The sequence below is a fragment of the Podarcis cretensis genome, assembly GCF_951804945.1.
Source record: "Podarcis cretensis genome assembly, chromosome: 12".
NCBI lineage: Eukaryota > Metazoa > Chordata > Lepidosauria > Squamata > Lacertidae > Podarcis > Podarcis cretensis.
In genome coordinates, this window is record NC_137181.1 from 21,281,809 (window position 1) to 21,302,303 (window position 20,495).

Sequence of the window (20,495 nt, forward strand, 5' to 3'; positions counted from 1 at the left end):
ACCAGGTGACCTGTGTGCCTACTCAGTCTGCCATCCAGGTGTTAAGCGTTGATGGTCAACTTCAAGGCCTTTCCTGCTTTCCCTTCTAGTGGCACTTTTTCATTAAAGCAGACCTGGACTGCACAGGCCTTCAAAGTGAGCAAGGCCTTCAAACAGCGAACGTTATCTGACAGCCCTTCAAATGGAGGACTTGTCATCCATCAGCTAGGATAAAAGGCCACTATTTCTTTACAATGTAGCCTGTCTTGTTATTGCATTATGGTGGCTTTTAAAAACTACTTAACTGGGGAAATGTTTCTAGTCAAATCAAGATGTGTCGAATCAATTAAATGTAGTAAGCCTACTTAAAAGATGTGCTCTCCTGCCTGTGGGCCTCTCTCTTCTTCTGTGCTGAGTACTTTTGGCTGTTTCCTCTGTCCCTATCGTCCCTGCATCCCCAAGGTTTTTATTTTGTGTCTTCTGCTTTCTTAACTCTTGCTTCAGTTCCATCTACATTAACACACATACATACAAAACCAGTTCTCATGCACCAAGGGAAATCCTACAGAAAGTTAAAATAGTGTTTCGCACTTCCCTGAGTAGAGGGAGTTTTACAGTTAGGGAGGTGTGTGTGTGTTTATGAGGAATCAGAGTCATACAGTTGGGAGGGACCCTGAGGATCATCTAGCACAGCCTGTGGGTCCCCAGATGTTGAACTACAACTCCCATGACCCCTAGCTAGCAAGGCCAGAGCTCAGGGATGATGGGAGTTGTAGTCCCAACAACATCTGGGGACCCACAGGTTGAGAACTGCTGATCTAGCACAACCCTCTGCAATGCAGCTGTCCCGTGTAGGGATCGATCCTGCAATCTTGACATTATCAGCACTACACTCCAACCAACTGAGCTATCCAGGCCCCCAAGGAAGTACTGCACTAGAGACGTATGTTTGCATGGCATGTTTTCAGTATTGATTTCTTTTAACTGTACAAGCCCAGAAAAGGGGACTAGGCAAGCACGCAGACAAGTGCTTAGCTGTAAAAATGCCATTAGTTCTCCCCAAACCAACAGTGTACCTTTTGGAAGACCCCCTAGTTCCTTTTCACCAGCCAAATGTAAAAATTTTTTGGCTCCTGTTGGCTCTCAAATTGTTTCCCTTAGCCCCAGCCAAGTAGATGGAAGGTGTCCAGTGGCCACTAGCCACCAACTGCATGACTTGGTCCACTTAGCAGGGTTTGGAAACCTGGCCAGTGGGTGAAGGGAGAGGTGAGGGGTGGTGATGTGTCCTATTTTATATAGGACAGTCCTCTGCTGTGCATTCCAAGTCTGGTTTAAAGATGAAGTACTATAAGAAGCTCCTGCCAACCTAGCAGTTGGAAAGCACGTCAAAGTGCAAGTAGATAAATAGGTACTGCTCTGGCAGGAAGGTAAACAGCGTTTCCGTGCGCTGCTCTGGTTCGCCAGAAGCGGCTTAGTCATGCTGGCCACATGACCCGGAAGCTGTACGCCGGCTCCCTCAGCCAATAAAGCGAGATGAGCGCCGCAACCCCAGAGTCGTCTGCTACTACACCTAATGGTCAGGGGTCCCTTTACCTTTACTATAAGAAGAGAGCAAGAGGGCCCTTGAAGTTGCTAATCAGTAGTTAGCACCACCTGGGCAGCAGATGGAGCAGTCACCTGGTCAGTTTTCTCAACTGTAGGGAGGTGTACTGTATTTCTATTTAAATTATAGGAATTTGCACCAACTCAATTGGCATATGCACACAGACGTCATCAATTTTGGTGATGCTCTCATTTATTTATTTTTTAGCAATGTGTTAAGTGGACACTGTAGGTGCAGACCACATGGCAGAGGGCAAAACAAAAGGCAAAGGCATTCTGCAGCATCCTAATTTGTCTTCAGTGCTACAAACTTGGCTGAGAGTAGGGAAAAAAACTTTCTTTTTTTAAAAAAAAATATATATATTTATTTATTTTCCACAAACAGAAAAATCATCAAAACAATATAAGATATCAAAAACACACCAAAAAAGAAGAAAAAATAAAAAATAAAAACTCCAATTTTTAAACACATGTTTACAAAACTTTCTTTCTTGACTTCCTCACGCCTCCCTTTTTTGTGTTCCTCTTTGTCCAATCAGATACAGCAAATCCTTACCCTCCTTCAAAACTCATTTCTAATTATTGTATTCACTTCTATTATGTCTCCGATCTTTCCTCCTTATGGTTAAACACCTTTAACATATTGTTTACTTTTGACATAATATAACCTTATTCTTTCACCCTTTTTCTATTACGTTTTTGCATACTTTTTTAACACTGTATCACTAATGCCATATTATTTTCATATCCAACATCATTTTAGCATTCATAAACTTTGCAGTATTTCTGCAGATAGTTCTTGAACTTCTTCCAGTCCTCTTCCACTACTTCCTCTCCCAGGTCTCGGATTTTGCCAGTCATTTCTGCCAATTCCATGTAGTCTATTACTTGCATCTGCCATTCTTCCAGGGTGGGTAAATCTTGTGTCTTCCAGTACTTTGCGATGAGTATTCTTGCTGCTGTTGTCGCATACATAAAAAATGTTCTGTCTTGGGGAAAAAAACTTTCAAGAAGGGCAAATGGCCTCTACAGAAGAGTTTGGTAGGTCCCGGGGTAGCTGGCCAATAGCACACAGGCTGATGGGATGCCTGATGTATGTTGTCTGTTCCTGTGGAAGCTGATTCTTTGGTGGAAAGGAAATTTGTAAGGGCCCCAGGCCTCTAGAGAAGACTTGGGAAAAGAACCACTCAGCCTAAACGTAGTAGGCTGAATGTTGATTATATTCATGCAACCCTAGCAAAGCCAATGGAGCAGTATGTAGTACAAGTTATTAGCCGCCAGCCCTCCCGTTTTGCTTTAGAGTTTGAAACCTTATACTCCTGAAACTAGCAGAACTGGAACAGGAAGCCATATCCGTCTAAAAGCCACAGCCTATATTTATCTCGCCAATTAGCCTCCAATTTGGAGGCTAGCAATTTGTCCTGCTAATTTGCAATGAATATGTCATGTTTTCATTTGCCCTATTCCCGTAGGGGTGGATTTATTTTATTTTAAATTTGGGTTTAGCCATTCCTATGAATTTAAGGAGGGGGGGGGATGAAGGAACATTCTTTCCAGAAGGGGAAATATGAATGGCTTTATTGTTGAATATGAAGTTATTTGCCACAGTATGTATGACTAATGGACTGGTTCTGGCTTGCTAAGGATCATGCAATATTCAGGTTTTCACATTCATATATAGGATGCAACTTACTCTGAAAGGGGGAGTATTTTAAGTTACAGCCCCCTTCGTGATTATTAACAATGTGTAGTATGGGATGTGGTACAATGATAATAATAATCCAGCCAAATAAGATAAAGATAGGCACATTATTTTGCTGTTTTGGAAAATGGGGCTGCTACTTTTAAATGAAACCAAGCCCAGGAAACACATATGCTGAATGGAAACACTTTATAGGAGTAAGTATCAGGAACTAAGGAGTTGTAAGTAATTTATTTTTTTACCATTTTTTATTAGTTTTTACAATTTACATTTATATTCAAATAGTATTCGTAATAATCATACGCATAAAAGATTCCCTGAATCCTTGAACTTCCCTCTACCCCTCCATGGGTTCCATTTACATTCCCTTTTTCTTTTACTGCATCTTATAAATTCTCAATTTTCTTGAAATTCCCTATTTTCCCACAGTTCTTGTTACATTACAAGTCTTGTTACAATCCTGCCAAAGTTTTTAGTTGTTTACAGTGTTCTCCAAGATAAATTATGTATATAAAAAATTCCCATTCCTTAGTAAAGTTTCTGTCTTCTTGATTTCTGACCGTCCTCGTCAGGAGTTGTAGATAATTTCTATTCCCTTAGTTTAGTCAAGTCTCCCTAACCTGAAAAGCACCGCACACACTTCTGCGCGCACACACTTATTTATATCCTGCTATTCTTCCATGATGAAACTCAAGTTGGTATTACATTGGATTCTTGGGCGGAGATCTCCCATACAGGCACTAATCAAACCTGGGACTGCTCAGCTTCGGCAAAGTGGCTGCATCACATGCCTTTAGGCTGGGAGTAGCCAATATAGCGCCATACAGCTTCCACCAACTTTGACCATTAGCCATTCTGGCTGCAGCTGATGGGCATTTTAGTCCAACAAACATCTGGAGGGCACCATGTTCGCTACCCCTGCATCTTGGACATATGCCTTGCTGTTTAAGAAACCATGTGTGAAAATGGCTACTGAGTGTTTGCTTCCCAGGCCTGGAAAGCCCCATTCTGGGAGTGAGGGCTGCATGCCCAATTATTTGTGTGAGAAGAGAGCAGGCAGCTGAACCCATCCCTTTCCTCCCCTTTCCCAACTAGATGATTGGTGCTATAGCCAGCAATCTGACTGTGCTGCTGTGGGGCTGGAACTATATACAACAACCCATGGCTGATGTTGCATGATGCTGGGTTATGGCCAACTAATATGAGACATATTAGTCTGTCACATTATATAATAGGGATATATTTCATGCTTCAGCTATCCTTGTTGGCCAGGGGGCTGTTGCTTTTTTCTTTGGGAGGTTGTCAAAACTTGGCTGTTTACTAACAGTTGCTACGCTTCAGGAGATAGGTCCCTCCTCAGGGGCTCTGGAACCTATAGAAAAGTTTGATCCCCCAACCTAAAATGATTATTTTTTTTTCCCGCGGGGGCAAGGGAGAATCCAAAATACAAATCTTTGGGGATTCTTGTTTTTAACAGCTATCTTACTTTATTTGTGAGATTTTTCAGTCTCCTGGAATGCTTCAAAGAGGAGCTGTTCATATTCGCATGAATAATGCTTGCAGTTGACATGGAAATGTTGAGAGTGTGGTGTTTGCTGCTGGCCTTTTCAACCAAATAGTAGCACACGCACATAAATCACACTCATTTTTTATTGCTTGTTGTAAAGAGCTCTGTGGATAATACCCTACTTTCTGTTGTTGCACGTGGCAGTCTGATAAGGCCAAGGTATGCTTCCGTGCTGCTCTTTGGCAAGCGAATACATTGCCTTTGACAACTGCTGCAGACATTAAAAGTATCCCACTGGGATGCTGAGCATATGAATGGTCTTAGACAGAGTAGGAAAGCTGGTCAGTCTGCCTAGTGTCAGACTCTGCTTGTGACTCCAGATTACAGGGTCTTGTGCTAGCCTGTCAGACATATGAATTGCATACCCTATGACATTCCTCATATGAAAACAGGGGCATTTCTCACTCGCCCCCCATCCCCCCCCCACGCAGAGCATTTCCTATCAGAAGAAGGGCGAGTTCCACCACTGCTACACCATCATCGTCATCATTTTTTATTTGCATGCCGCCTTTCCACAGTTAGAAAAACAATGCTCAAGGCGGCTTACAGCATAACAAGATTTACATAATTACAAAAGTCATAAACAATAAATAAACCACATAAAAAAGCAACCAAATGGGAAACAATTCCCACATAAATCAAAATCTAAAACTAAGAATACAGCATTGATATCACAGTTTAAAATGACATAGGTAAAAAATAACAGCAATTTAAACGAAAACAAAACAATGAGGCACATCCTCCACCATACTGAGAAAACCCCTTAATTCCAATTTTATTCTATTCTTTGGTGTATGTACAAAAAGAAAAACACACACCAATAAACACATTTTAGAAAGGGGCAAGATCGGAATGGGTGCACAAAGTATTCTTATTTTTATATCGAGACTCTTTGCGCTCCGCTCCTCCTTGCTTGCTCTCCAGCAGCCGCTACAAGCTGCCCAGGGGAGGAGGCCAGCAGCAGTGGCCAAGGAGAGGTAACGGGATGCTCCTTCCCCATCACTCGGGACAAGCGCTGGCTCATCCTCCTTTTTGAGCTTGGCGGTGGCAGCAGCACTGGCAGGTGAAATAGGGACATTCCAGGATCAAATCAGAAGCTGGGGTGACTTTCGTAATCCTAGGACTGTCCCTGGAAAATCAGGACGCTTGGAGGGTATGGCATTGATCAGTAACCACTGTCAGTAGAAGGTCATGATTGCATGGCTGGGCTGCAGAAATTGGAAGTGTTGAACCACCACTCAGAACCCCTGAAATTGCAGCTGTGCTTCATGTTTGTATTGTCACAGGAAGTTCAACCTGTTGCATCCTCCTTGCTGGAAGAGGGATAGTGCAGTATTTTGTTCTTCCTTGTTCCTCAAAAGCAACAGAAGTACAAGATGATATAGACGTGGCCTTGGGATGAAGGCTTGTGCATATATTTAAGCAGCTTACTTTAAAACCGTAAAGGTGGCTTCTAATAAAGTTAGATTAAGCACTAAATATTTTCAGTGTTCATACTGCTTTCATTTTGGCTTTTGCTGAAATAAAAATGCAAACAGTCTATTGGTTTCTCTTTCACATGTCATAAAACACACGCCAGTGAGAAAACTCTTCAGTTCTCTCTTGAAGGAGGGAGAAAACTAATGCATTTTGTCTTTTATTTAGGTGTCAAACTGGTTTGCCAATGCAAGACGTCGCCTTAAAAATACTGTCCGGCAACCAGACCTCAGCTGGGCTTTGCGAATCAAGCTATACAACAAGTATGTTCAAGGAAATGCTGAAAGACTTAGTGTAAGCAGCGATGATTCATGTTCAGAAGGTTTGTTTTCAATATATATTTTTGTAGATGTCCAAGCAAAGCCAGTAAAATTGAAAGTGGCCAACAATTCTCACGGAGCTGGTGCTCTTGCAAGCTGCAACAAATGTGCATGCTAAAATTTAAGAAGCATCCATTCTGGCTTTGAGGAAGATGAAATCCTGAAAGCCATAGGGCTTAGGTGATCCCTACTTTCTGTACTTTTTATTTAATTTTACAATGTTTTTATGACTGGCTATCCAGGCAGCTGATGGCTGTAGGACTTCTGTGGAAACACCCGCTAGGCATCAGAGTCTTGGTCCATTTTGTCTCCATTTTGGCCAGATGCTGGCAGTTCAAGGAATTCTTTTGCCATCTGCCTACACTTCCTCAAAATGAATTTTAGGTAGCCACTGTGTTTTCTCTTTTGCAAGGTGGAAACTATCCCTTGTCAGATTGGGCTGCAATTCCTAGGGCTATCTTTGCTGCCACAGTCGAAACAAAATAAAAAAATTCCTTCCAGTAGCACCTTAGAGACCAACTAAGTTTGTTATTGGTATGAGCTTTCGTGTGCATGCACACTTCTTCAGATACACTGAAACAGAAGTCACCAGATGCTTATATATAGTGAGAGGGTGGGGAGGGGTATTACTCAGAACCTGTTGACTGTTAACGACTGCAATTGGTCTTACAGGAAAAAGCAAGGTGTGAGATGACAAAAAATAGCCTTATCATATATAATGAGATGTATAATGCTGCCACAGACACCCCAAAAAGTCAGGTCCATCTAGGCTCTTGTGCAACATTACTCCCTAAAATAATGGTGGTGATCACTCTGACAAAACGTCAGCAACACTCCTGCATGTCATCAATAGATGCCCATCAACAGTTTTATTTCAGCAATTCTCAAATGGTGCACCACACCATTTGACTAAATTTAATTTCATGACTTGTTCAGCATATAAAACATGCTGATCATAAATCACTCCATGTAATTCTTATTGAAGATCAAAAGAGTGCTCAAGAAATACCCTACCCCTTCTTCTAGTTTGAAGAAATAATCTGAAACTGGTTTTAGATGCAGCAGGGGAAGTGACTGGCGGCATCTTAATGGATTTTCAAAACAGCCCTTCTTATAATCTAGTCTGATCTCACTTATCCTCTAAAAGCTAAATTATGAATAATAATAATAATAAAAAAAAATTTTTTTAAAGAGACATAGGTAATGGTGTTCTCTGATGGGTCTTCTCTCTTCAGATGGTGAAAACCCTCCCAGAAGCCATATGAATGAAGGGGGATACAACACACCCGTTCATCACACTGTGATTAAGACTGAAAGCTCAGTAATTAAATCTGGAGTTAGACCAGAAGGAAGTGCCAATGAGGATTATGTATCGCCCCCCAAATACAAAAACAGCTTGTTGAACCGCTACCTGAATGACTCGTTGAGGCATGTCATGGCCACAAATGCAGCCATGATGGAAAAAACAAGGCAAAGGAATCATTCGGGTTCGTTTAGCTCCAATGAATTTGAAGAGGAACTGGTGTCTCCATCATCCTCCGAGACTGAAGGCAACTTTGTCTATCGGACAGGTAGGGTATAATTTCCAAAGCTGTCGTGTTTTGTTCATTCATTCAACCTGGAATCAAATGTTATGCTCCTGGTGGTGCTAGTTGGTCTTTTCAGAGTGTTTATAATTCATGGCACTTTTAATTGTGGCAAGTACCATGAAAATGGTGCCATCTCATCAGCAACCTAGTGAGGTAGGTCATTGTGGTTTTTCCTGGGGTTTTTTGCAGATGGATGTTTTTGGATGAGAGTGAATGACTTGGTTAGCCTCCCAAGTGTTCCTGTGATAAACTGAATGTGAAAACCAGTCATAAATTCCAACATGAGGACACAGCTCGTTGATCTACTTCGGCTCAGTTAAAATACAGTGGCTTTATGGGTGACCAAGACTCACTCAGAACCTTCTTGACAGTACTAGATTATGAAATACAGTCTTCTTAATTTGTGTATCCAAGCATGTGGATATACACTCGCTGTACTGTTTTTTCCGTCAAGAAAGGCACAAAAGAGTTTGTGTGACCGAAAGTACCGTATTTTTTGCTCTATAAGACACACCAGACCTAGTTTTTGGAGGAGGAAAACAAGAAAAATAATATTCTGAATCCCAGAAGCCAGAACAGCAAGAGGGATCTGGCTTCTGGGATAGCCTCTTGCTTCTGGAATAGCCTCTTGCTGTCCTGGCTTATGGGATAGCTGCATGCAGCCTCTCCCGGGCAGCGGGATGAAGGTTTCCCCTGCCCGGAAGAGGCTGCGCGGGGCTAAGTCAGAAGCCAGGACAGCAAGTAGGATCGCTGCGCACCGATCCCTCTTGGTCTCCTGGCTTCAGGGAAAGCAACACAAAGCCTCCTGAGCGCAGCAGGATGCACCAATCCCACTTGCTCTTCTGGCTTCAGCGATAGCTGCGAAGTCTGCATTCACTCCATAAGATGCACACACATTTTCCCTTACTTTTTAGGAGGGGAAAAGTGCGTCTTATAGAGTGAAAAATATGGTAGGTGCTGGTGGAAGATATCTGAGTTTAGGCCACCAGTACTGAAATGGGTACCGCAGATCTTGAAATATTCCTGCACACCTATCTTCAGATAAGTCCATATACAGATTGGCAGAAATTAACAGTTAGGAATTTAGCTGGGATATTAATCATTCCAGCCATGGAAGATAGAAGTGCCTCATTCTTGAAGACTTATGGGGAATGGGTTGGTAACTACAGATAACTGAAACTTTCTAAAACTGGATCAGTTCAGGGCATCCTTTGTTTGATCTTATCACATATATGGTATGCTTGGATTAATACAGTCATAAGGTGGTTCTCAAAAGGAATCCATTCCGGAAGTCCGTTCAACTTCTGAAAATGTTTGAAAACCAAGGCACGGCTTCCGATTGGCTGCAGGAGCTTCCTGCACTCAGTCGGAAGCCAGGTTTGTGGCGTTTGGGAGCCAAAAACGTTTGAGTCGCAAGGTGTTTGACAACCAAGGTACGACTGTATAGTCATCATCCATGACCACTGGCCATGATGGTTGGAGCCAACGGCCAACAACATTTGGAGAGCAACAGTTTGGGGAAGGCTGTTCAAGGCTTTTTATAGGGATTCTGAAGATTGCTTGGCTGGATTTCAGACATGCACGTTCTGTTTGGTTTAATCCTCAAGATTTCCAGAACTTCAGCAGGTCTTCCACTTGAAGACTAAATGATCACACCTTGAGTTGAGGAGGTTGGCTGGGTGCAGTATAACATAGTGCTCTAAAACATTTTGCGTAGAGTAGGAGCTGTGGTTGCATAGTTAGTGTTTTCCAAGTGAAATCTCTTGGTTTTTCGAAAGCTATTTTTCAACATTCCAAGTGCATTTGGTCTACATTATGTGATAATCGCCTGCCAAATTTTAGTTTTAAAATGAGTGTTGTTCAAATGAGCACACGGTAACTTAAGACAAGTAAACTTCTGGTTTTCTATACTTACACAACTGGAATTTTAAAAACGGGCATAATCTTGAGTAATCAAATTGTTACTGGACTCTGTCTCTTGCCTGCCAGCATTTTAGCTTTGAGTGGGGAAAAAAGGCTCTTTTAATAGGCTGCGGCAGCTGTACGATAACCGCTGCAGCATTAACGGGCTGAGCATTTGGAAAAACAAGCTACAAATTGTTACACGATCACTCTAATCTCCCTGTTTTTATGTGTGCAGAACCTCTCCTATTTAGCATGCAGTCACACTTACCTTTCACTGCAACACTTTTTTTATTCAAAGCGCAAAGCAACAAAGAGGTAGATTCATAGCATGTTCATAGCTGCAAACAATTCTAATGGGTTCCCCCACCCCACCCTGCACATACTAAAACTGAAAGAACAAAATTTATTTTATACATGGCGTGGTGTTGTATTGAGCCCTTGCATCTACTTCTAAAATATATTATATTCCAGAATTTATCTTACTACTATCTTTTATAAACATCTTGGCCATCTTGGATCAGTCTGTTCCGTAAATGCCATGAAGATAACTTGCATCTTTCTTTTTTCTCTCTCTCTTTTTAAATCCTCAACAATGTATTATCATTTTCTGAGGTCTTCCGAAACGTCTGCATATAAAAACCCTAGTGGAACTTAACAGCGTGTGGCTATTTTGACCTCTTTCCATACATACAGTTTGGATTACAGAACCAAAAACATTTTCCAGAGGGGGAGCCATATAAGCCTGTTGCAGCAAAAAAAAGGTCTTGTGGCACCTTTTTAAAGCCTGACACATTTATTATGGCATAAGCTTGAGTGGCCTGAAGCCCACTTCATCAGATGTATGAAATGCAATCTTAAACTGGCAGGCATTTAACGGGATGGGCGGGGGAGTGAGGTCAGAAGGAAATGAAATGCAAAAAGAACAGACAGTGGCAATTATGTAAAAAGCAAAATAGTTAGCGGCCATTAACAAAGCCTATTTTCCAGAGGGCATTTGGAGGAGGAGGAGAGACCTAATTGCCACTTTGTGGCTCCTTCTTGTAAGTTCTAAATGGATTGTGTGTGTTTTTCTGGATTTTGTTGTCTGTTTGTTTCTATTGCAAAGCTCTCCTGTGGCCTGTGCAAAATGGTTCAATAGAAACCAAAGAAAGAAAGAAAGAAAGAAAGAAAGAAAGAAAGAAAGAAAGAAAGAAAGAAATTACATCCTGCAGTGTTAGTTTGGAATGTTGGTTTGTGCAAGCTATCGTAAATCACAATTATTAGCATCCATACCAAGTATATATATATATTTGTTATACTTTGCTGTTACACAAGACTCCCCACTGTTCTCCGGCCATTCACCTTAACCCAAGTATAATTGTTGCAATGAGACTGTATTGTTCGGAGTGATTGCCACTGGGGCCAGCCAATCAACGTTCTGCACAGCCAGCTTCTGAACTCAGTTCTCTTAAGAGGGTTATGCCATCTCCATCTGACAACTCAACAGTGTGAATATAGAGTTGTAGCACGCTCTCTACTCATCCTAATGTCTGTGTGCAAATCAAAGTGGCAAAATTATGTGCATCAGCACTGCTTGCTAAGAACCAGACGATTAAAGCTTCTGAACCAACCACACTACCACCCAACATCTCAATTTAGTGTAGTTGTCAGCATGTAATGTGGCACCCCAGGGCTATGCTGCCCATGAGGCAGAGCAAACCAGCCGCCGCTGGCAGTGGAATCCTATGGGGCAGTGCCCCTGCGGGCATCCCACCTGCCCCTGCTGCCACTGCAGTCGCATGATATCTCACTGGAAGCTGCCACTGGAGCCACGCAACCCCAGTGAGCAAGGCTTCATTGGGCAAGGAGTGGGGCTGGGCGGCCAGCACTGTTTTGCTTCTTTGCTATGCTGCTTTCCCAAATACAGTGGTACCTCGGGTTACTGATGCTTCAGGTTACAGACGCTTCAGGTTACAGACTCCGCTAACCCAGAAATAGTACCTCGGGTTAACAACTTTACCCCAGAATGAGAACAAGAAATCACATGGCGGCAGTGGGAGGTCCCATTAGCTAAAGTGGTACCTCAGGTTAAGAACAGTTTCAGGTTAAGAACAGACCTCCAGAACGAATTAAGTTCTTAACCCGAGGTACCACTGTAGACTTTTGCTGGCCTGTACGTGATAAAAATTGTGTTTGATTGCAATTTAGCGGAGGATCTGTGATTATAACAACCAAGATGGATTGTTTGCTTGACAGCTGGTTGGTACATGTAAAAGATATACTCAGAAGTTTCAAGTAGTGTTGAGTGGGAAGATTGTGGCTTTTGCCTCACTGGAATGTATGAGTTGCGTTACCCAGATTGTGGTAACTATGGAAAATGCATTGTATTTGGGTTTGATTGGTGTTGGATCTCAGGGCCAGCACTTGGTGTTGATACCAGAGCTTATTCCTGGAACATAGCAAGTAAGAATAGCTGTGAATGCCTCTGTGAAAGCACAGAGTGCATTGCCACGGAGTAGCTACAGCACGTCTGAGCTGAATTGAGCTCTAGGGCCTGATGGTATACATTGCCTCTTTAAAGCACATTATTTCCTTCAAAGAATTTTGGGCACTGTAGTTTGTTAAGGGTTGCTGTGAATTATTAATTCTGTCAGGAGTGTACACTATAGTGCCCAGAATTCTTTGAGGAAAATAATGCGCTTCAAAGATGTAGTGTATACACAGGCTTCTTCTTAACAGAAATTGAACTCTTAAGAACTTCAGTCCAGAGCTTATTTGAAAGCAGCAGCTCCAGATCGTATTGAGAAATTAAGAGCAGTGGACAACAGAACAAAGGAGAACTGAAAAGATGGGGCTGTCGTTGATTTTATTTGCATTTGTGTTGGTCGGGAAGCCAGAGCAATTAAATATGAAGCAATTTAGATGGGGAGATCTTGAAAAGGCTGTTTTTGAAGACTATTGCTTATTTTAGGTGTTTACATTGAGGGGAATTTGTGGGTTTTGGATCTCTCCTCACTTTCTTTATTGACTTCCCTTTTTGCCCCTCTATTTATGGCGCTTGACCTTTAATATGTTCTGTAGCAATAGATGCAGCACCACAATTCCCAGTGGTTCTTCTGAAAAGTCAGAGTGCTCTACATCTTAACTGAAAGACTGTTCAGAAGAGGCCAGATTCATAGGTATACTGTCTTGTCTGCCTTGCCAAATTTTGTTGTTGTTTCCAGTTAACTTTTACAAAACATAACATGTATTTTATTTTATTTTGGTTTGGTTTTTAAAAGGGCAATAAGTGCTGCTCTTTTTTTGCAGGACCATTCAGGGGCTTGCAAAAAACAACAACCCCAAAACCCTCAAGCCACTCCTGAACATGTGAACTGCATTTTTGTGAAATGTGTTGTAGATTTCTCTAAAGGAAAGGGGCCTTGTCGTCAAATGCCCACCCCTACAAAGTGCAAAACCAGACTCATGCAGCAGGAAAATGAGAATATCAAATAAAGCATGAATTCACATTACTGATATGTAAAGGGCGTGTAATATTTATGGGATATTTGTAAAAAGAAGAAGAAGAAGATGTTGGCTAAAAGGCATTTTAAAGCATTCTTGTTTTTTAAGCTCTTAGCTTTAATTGCCACTGTAAGATGAATATTACAGGCCCTGAAAACAGGTTGTATTTTGATACTACTTAATGATACTGATGGTGGCTTCTAGGGCAAGTGACAACCAAGTAGCTTCTATTGATTTTTTATTTTTATTTTTTTAAATGCATCTATAGAGTCAGCTAAACCATTTATGACGTTAATCAGATTTATCCATTTTGGAATGGATAGGAATCTACTATCCTTGGTAATATAACCTGCTCCTTGGCAATATAAAAGATGATAGATGCATGTGTGACTCCTCCCTTTATAAAAAGTATTCTGACCATGCATCCAAGGCAGTGCTGAAATGCATTGTCTTATTTGCATTTCTCTCTTGCCCTGTCACTGATGCCTGGGTTCGGACGTAACAGATAACATTGGCTTTGTGCTACGTGAATACATGCTCCTCTCTCCTTTCCCTTCCCTGCTTGGGGGGAGGGGGCGGGATGAGAAGCATCTGCTTCTGGTTTTAAACTAACCACAGTTCCCTGTGATGCTGGAGCTTGGAATTGTGGATTGTTTAAACAATTATTACAGAATCAAACGGAGGTGTCTTTTTTTGTGTGGTGAAAGTTATCATTTAAAGTAAAGGGTTTCAACATCACAGGGAAGTGTGGTTGGTTTGAAACAAGAAGCAGATGCTTTTAATCTCTTCCTCCTGGTGTGTGGATGGGGGAAAGCAGCAGCCAGAGGCTTGCAGCTGCTTATTAGTCATCTTATTTATTTTATTTTTATCTTGCACTTATAATTCTGCCTTTCTTCCACCGTGCAATCCAAGGAGATGTACATGTGGCTCTTCGGCAGCCTGCCGCCCAGGCACTGGACCCAATGGGGACCTCTTCTGCCTTCAGGCAACACTCTAGGATCATTTTCAGATCCATCCTAAATTATGCCCTGAAGAGTTCACAAGAAATAAAAAACATATAGGTTCAATGGACACAATGATATATCTATACTTCATAATATAGAGTATATATCTACATTAACATGATAACGAATACTACATTTTTTTAATTAAAAAAAGCCTAAATCTTTGCACAGGAGTGGGAAACTTGTGCTCCCCCCTCCCAAGTGTTGTTGAACTTCAACAACTACAGCCTCAGCCAGCAAAGAATTGTATTCTGCAACATCTGGAAGGCTAGATTATCCCCATCCCTGTTTTAGCAGGAAACCATGGTTTCCTGTTACCCCAGAACTGGGATTAAGTCTCAAGGTGAGCAGCTACCACATTATATTGTTTTCATATTATTCACTTCCTTTTCTGTTTCTTCTCCAAATCTTTTGAACCAAAAAGGTAGCACTTAAAATAATTGCCGGAGTGCCTCTAAGAACAAGTCGGCATTGTCACCTGGAGTTAAGCTAGAACAGGTTGTACAATTTTACCCCATCCTGCCTGTTCCTTGGTCTAGTGATACATTCTTTCTTCCTGCTTAACGTAAGACCCGCTAGAAGATAATTTTGCTAGTTTTTAGCTGCTGAATTGCTTCTCACAACCCCACATACATGCTCAGACTTTGCAATGGTAAGTATTTTTTCAGAAAAGCCCCCTCAGCTTTTATAATCCTGTGACGTTAAACTTTTGCAGCCTATCACTGAACACACACACACCACTGTCTTTCTTACTCACCCCTAGGGACAGGAAGTATCAGAGGATCTCATCTCCCAACTTTCAGGATGCTCTTGAGCATAGGGAAATAGATAGCTATGGCGCCTCCAGTCCAACCGCTGTTGATTGTGCTTTGGCGAAACAGAACAGGTGAGACACAGCAGAGATCCATGACTTTGAGGGGACCCTATGCAGCAATGCAGCACTGTGGGAGGTTATATATATATATATATATATATATATATATATATATATAAAATTTGTTTTTGCACACGTATTCCAGACATAACATCCCATCTTATACAATATAACAAACCTTTGGCTATCACAGCCTAGGACTTCCGTCAACCTCGACTAATGGTTTTCTAACATTCTTTCTGATTTTGCATTTTATTTTAATAGTTATTGCTATAAAATCCAAACACTAAATAAACTCCTCCTTAGTCCTTTTCTGCAATAATTCATATAGTCCTCCTTACAAAACTTCTTGCAACCCTACAAGCGACGTCAGTTGATTGCAATTGTCTTTCAAATATATCATAAATTTCTTCCCATCTTTCAGGAAAATCTGGTCTTGCTGGTTCCGAATTTTCCCAGTTAATTTTGCCAACTCTGCATAGTCCATCAGTTTCACCTGCCAGACTTCTTTTGCTGGTAGTTCTTCTTGCTTCCATCGTTGGGCTAATAGTATTCTTGCTGCAGTTGTTGCACTATGGGAGGTTTTATACAGGATGATGATGCAGCAAAAAAGTGGCAAGCGAAAGGAGGGACCCCAAAGCCATTTTTCCTCCCCCTGATGGCAGCACCTTGTTAAAAATCCAGGTTCACCTATCTGCAGAAGTGCCTTTCTTTTAGTTGAGCACACTTCTGGCATCAACATTTGGCTAAGGATAAATAGCCTAGATGACTATAACGGAGAAGTGAAGCTACAGGGCGGGGAAGGGTTCGACATTCCTTGCTGTGTGACTGGGGTGAGTCCACAAATCTGTCTCCATCCCCTTCTAGTTGGCCCAACACACTTGCTCCAATGGGGCTTAGCCATGACTTCACTCTTCCTGTACTGGGGCCAAGAAGCTTTCTAATCTCCATTCAGTTAAGGTGTGTAAGGATCTGGGCAATATTAAAAAAAAAGAAGACTCCTGTAGTCCTATGGAGCTATTCTGGCATCCGTGAAACTCTTCCAGCACCTGGTCCCCATTTAGGATTGTGGCCAAACAAATTTTGTAAGAATGCCACCATTTTAAAGATAGCATATTTAAAGAGTGTGAAATCTGGAAAAGAAAACGAGACCCCGAAGAAACAATAAATTTGCTGATTTAATTTTAAATCTTCTTTAAGGCCAGGTGGGTTAAAATAGTTAATTCATGTCCCACTGGATATATATGGGCCGCATATCGTATTTCTTACTGACATTACACTCACACTCACCTAGCTTGCAAAATTTTGAAAAGTTTCCTCTTAGTGGGGGGGGGGGCCTTTGGTGCAATCCAGTTCAGTTTTGTTACAAGCAGATGCCACTAATTTCATAGGCCCATGGGGAGGACAATTTAAAAGCCTGGTGAGCAGCTACTTGGCTACCTCCCTATGAAAGTAAATTGGAACTGAGCGACTCGGGGGGCAGTATATGCAACCTGCTTGCTCAGTGGAAGTGGCTGCCTCTTGCAGACCTTGCTATGAGTTGAAGCTGCAATTTATTCCAACAATTTGCATACCACTTAATCACAGTTGTCATTAAGCGGTGACCCAATAAGGCTAAAAATGAGTTTAAACTGTAAAATCAGAGTTCAATCAAAACACCTGCTGGAATAAAATAATAAGTTCCGTTGTGAGAGGCCCAGTTTGACCTCAACTGAAAGGAAGCACCATAAAATCGGGCCCACATTAACAAACGAATGGCTCCTGGTAGATACTCTGCATCCAAGTCATGGGGCAGCGAGCCCCTGAAGACGGTAGTGATAGAGCAGGAATATAAGGGATTGGGCTCAAGGTATCCTGGACCCAAGTTGTTAAAGGCTTTGTAAATGAAGAAGAAAGGCTTGAACTTGGCCTGGTAATGTATGGGCAGCCAATGCCTGCTTATGAGCACTGGAGTAATTATGTACAGCATTATTCACCCTGGCTGTGCATGGATGTGTAGGAAAATGTATGTGTGCGAAGAAAGCGCCATGATTCTAATTGAAGAGAAAGTACAGAAGATGGAGAAAGCCACATTCTGTGGAATCTTTGCACGTGAGGTGTGAAGGGGAGATGTGCAAGCCGCCATTGGCTGGGCCTCCCAAGTAAAAAAAGGTAAAGGGACCCCTGACTATTAGGTCCAGTTGTGGCCGACTCTAGGGTTGCGGCACTCATCTTGCTTTTTTGGCCGAGGGAGCCAGCGTACAGCTTCCAGGTCATGTGGCCAGCATGACTAAGCCGTTTCTGGCAAACCAGAGCAGCACACGGAAACGCTGTTTACCTTCCCGCCGGAGCGGTACCTATTTATCTACTTGCACTTTGACGTGCTTTCGAACTGCTAGGTTGGCAGGAGCAAAGACCGAGCAACAGGAGCTCATCCCGTCGTGGTGATTTGAACCGCCAACCTTCTGATCAGCAAGTCCTAGGCTCTGTTGTTTAACCCACAGTGCTACCTGCGTCCCTATGGGCCTCCCAAGTATATGCTCCCAAAGTATATGGCTATTGAGTGCATGGGGAATCCGCTTCATTTTGCATTGTATTTACTGTGGTGAATACTGTTTTGTTTTGGCTTCTGTGTAAAGTGTCTAGCAGCAGCATGATGGGCAAACGACATGTGATGCTAAGTGCACCACTAGAAACCACATCGGTTTTGAGAAATGTTTAATAGCTTGTGTGCCTCCCAGATTTTCATTGGAACTGACTGCAGTGTGTGGTCCTCTCCCTGTCTGCTGAAGTTCCCCCCAAAATGGAGGTCGCTACACCTGCAGTGAAAGTTTTTAAAAATACTGATGTAGTTGATATGTTCAGGGTCATGCGCAGTTTGACCCTAAGTATATGCAGGAAGGGGTCATGTCTTCACTTTGAAGAACTGCCCTTGAAATTGCACACATTAAATCCTTTCTGAAAGACTATTTGGTTTCTAATATTGCATGCCCAAAGCTTAAATGTTGAAAATTAGTGCTTTGTGTTGATCATCTACCTTCTGCTGTGCTTGGTTTGAGCGTTCCAGTTCCTCCTTGTGACCTCCGGACAGGGGTGTGTGTGTGTACACTAAAGCCTGTGCATATGGCTAATATATAATTTTCAGGAGCAGAGCTCTCTCTTTTAACAGGGTTTTTTTTCTTGCAGGAGAATGTTGTCACTCGACCATTCGCCACCCACCCTGTGTGAGCACATGTTTGAAGTAAAGCTTTAGTGCTCAGTTGAATGGAAGTGACACGCATACATACTCATGAGGAAGCAAGAGTATGATTAACGGAAAGCCCAAAATGTTAATTCTACAGTAGCGTGGAGGGGGAGATAGATTTGGGGAGACTGTAGTTCTTGGCAGTAATATGAAGGGAAGGAGAGCCCGTAAAGACTTCATTTCTTTCTGGAAAAATGTCTGACTTGAAACCTTATACCTGGGAGGTATTTTTGTAGGTTCCAGTCTATTGCTACTGCTTGATGTAAATAAGACAATGGCGACTAACAATTTGTTAAATTCTGCCTGTGCCTCTGTCTGATCAGCCCATGCCCCTTGTGTAAAATTAGGCTATCATGGTGCTGTTCGTACCACTGCGTTTAAAGGTTGTATCAGTATTTCCACAAAACCCTTTTTTTTAAATATACATAGCCAAGCTTTTATAATCCAGCTGTAAAAATTCAGTCTGGGTTGAAACTTGGCAAAGCACCGGACTTATTCTCCCATCTGTGCTGAATGGATTTAAGCAGGTACCTCTCAATGATATCTGTCTGTGCATTAATGCACTTGCAAATCTCTTGCTCTTTGAAGGGGGAAATAAAACTGGAGGCAATTTGCAGAGAGTAGACGTACCTGAAAAAGAAATAATAGCTTCCCCGGCAGACCTGGTATAAAATGGGGGTTTTTAAAAGCTTTTTACTTTCTAAAAGTGCAGCGTTTTTCAGCCAGTTACATTTCCCCTTATTCTGGTTTTAGTCGGATTGTAGCTGTTGTCTACGTGCGCCATTTCCCATTTCATCGCAGCCCCTCACCTTTAGTTGTGATTTCTGCTACCAAATTATCAGATTACCAGATTTGCTCTTTAAAAATACTAGACAGTGCCTGTGTGTCCCCTCCTTTCTAATAAAGCTCTCACCTGTGTTCCAGTGTCCTACCTGGATATGATGCCAGGGATTGGACATAAGACTTCCTTCGTGCAAATAGATGCACTGTGGCTCTTCCCACTGTTCAACCAAACAGTGGTCGCACATTGATGCAGGGTTTGTACTCCTGGAACAGGAGCACCCAGTCTCTCCAGGGAAGAGTGAGAGGGCATTGGGATTGAGTCCAGATACCTCACCTCTTCCCCAGTGGCAACAAGGGCCAGTACTGATCAGCTGCTGGAAGTGAGGCTACATGACTGTTGGCTTTGTCCCTTCACAGGCAGAGAAGCTGTTTGGGCTTCCAGGCTACTGGTGGTATCATTTGTTAAAATAAATTGAATCGGGTGCATTTGGAAATAAACAGCATTTTGTTTTGCAAACATTTTGGTATCTCTGGGCTTCTGCAGTTTCTTTCTAATAACCATTGTGCCTCATTCCATTTTAAATGATTGTGACTGATGGTTAAAGTGAATTACAAGAGGGCTTCCCCTAAGAGTACCTTTTCCAAGTGGATTTTGAAAAGGGTCAAAAATGTTCTTATGAGCTAATACTCTTCACTCCTAATAACAGTTTCCTAACTTACCTGTCTGAGTTAGGTTCTTTGTGACTTCATAGACAGTTTCATGCAATGCTAGAGTTGATGAACCAGTATATCCTCATGTTTGAGCAGATCCTGTGTTCCTTTATAGATCTGAGGTTTTGTGTTTTACCTGCCATGATTTTAAGAACTGATTTACGTATTCTGCTCAAACTGGCCATTTGGCCATAATCGCAAGAGCAGAGAGACTCCATGATGGAAGCGCTTGACTGAGCGAAACCAGAATTTCTTTAGCATGTATCCGTGGATCTTC

At 42.1% G+C, this 20,495-nt stretch overlaps 1 protein-coding gene across 1 annotated transcript in view; it reads left to right on the top strand.

Annotated features, from left to right (window-relative positions):
- ODAD2 (outer dynein arm docking complex subunit 2) overlaps positions 1 to 20,495 on the top strand; it is a 158,807-nt gene that overhangs the window by 109,391 nt on the left and 28,921 nt on the right. The window contains exons 23-24 of the mRNA XM_079947695.1: positions 6,495 to 6,648; positions 7,882 to 8,217. Coding sequence (XP_079803821.1) covers positions 6,495 to 6,648; positions 7,882 to 8,217 — 490 coding nt within the window. The remainder of the gene's footprint in view (positions 1 to 6,494; positions 6,649 to 7,881; positions 8,218 to 20,495) is intronic.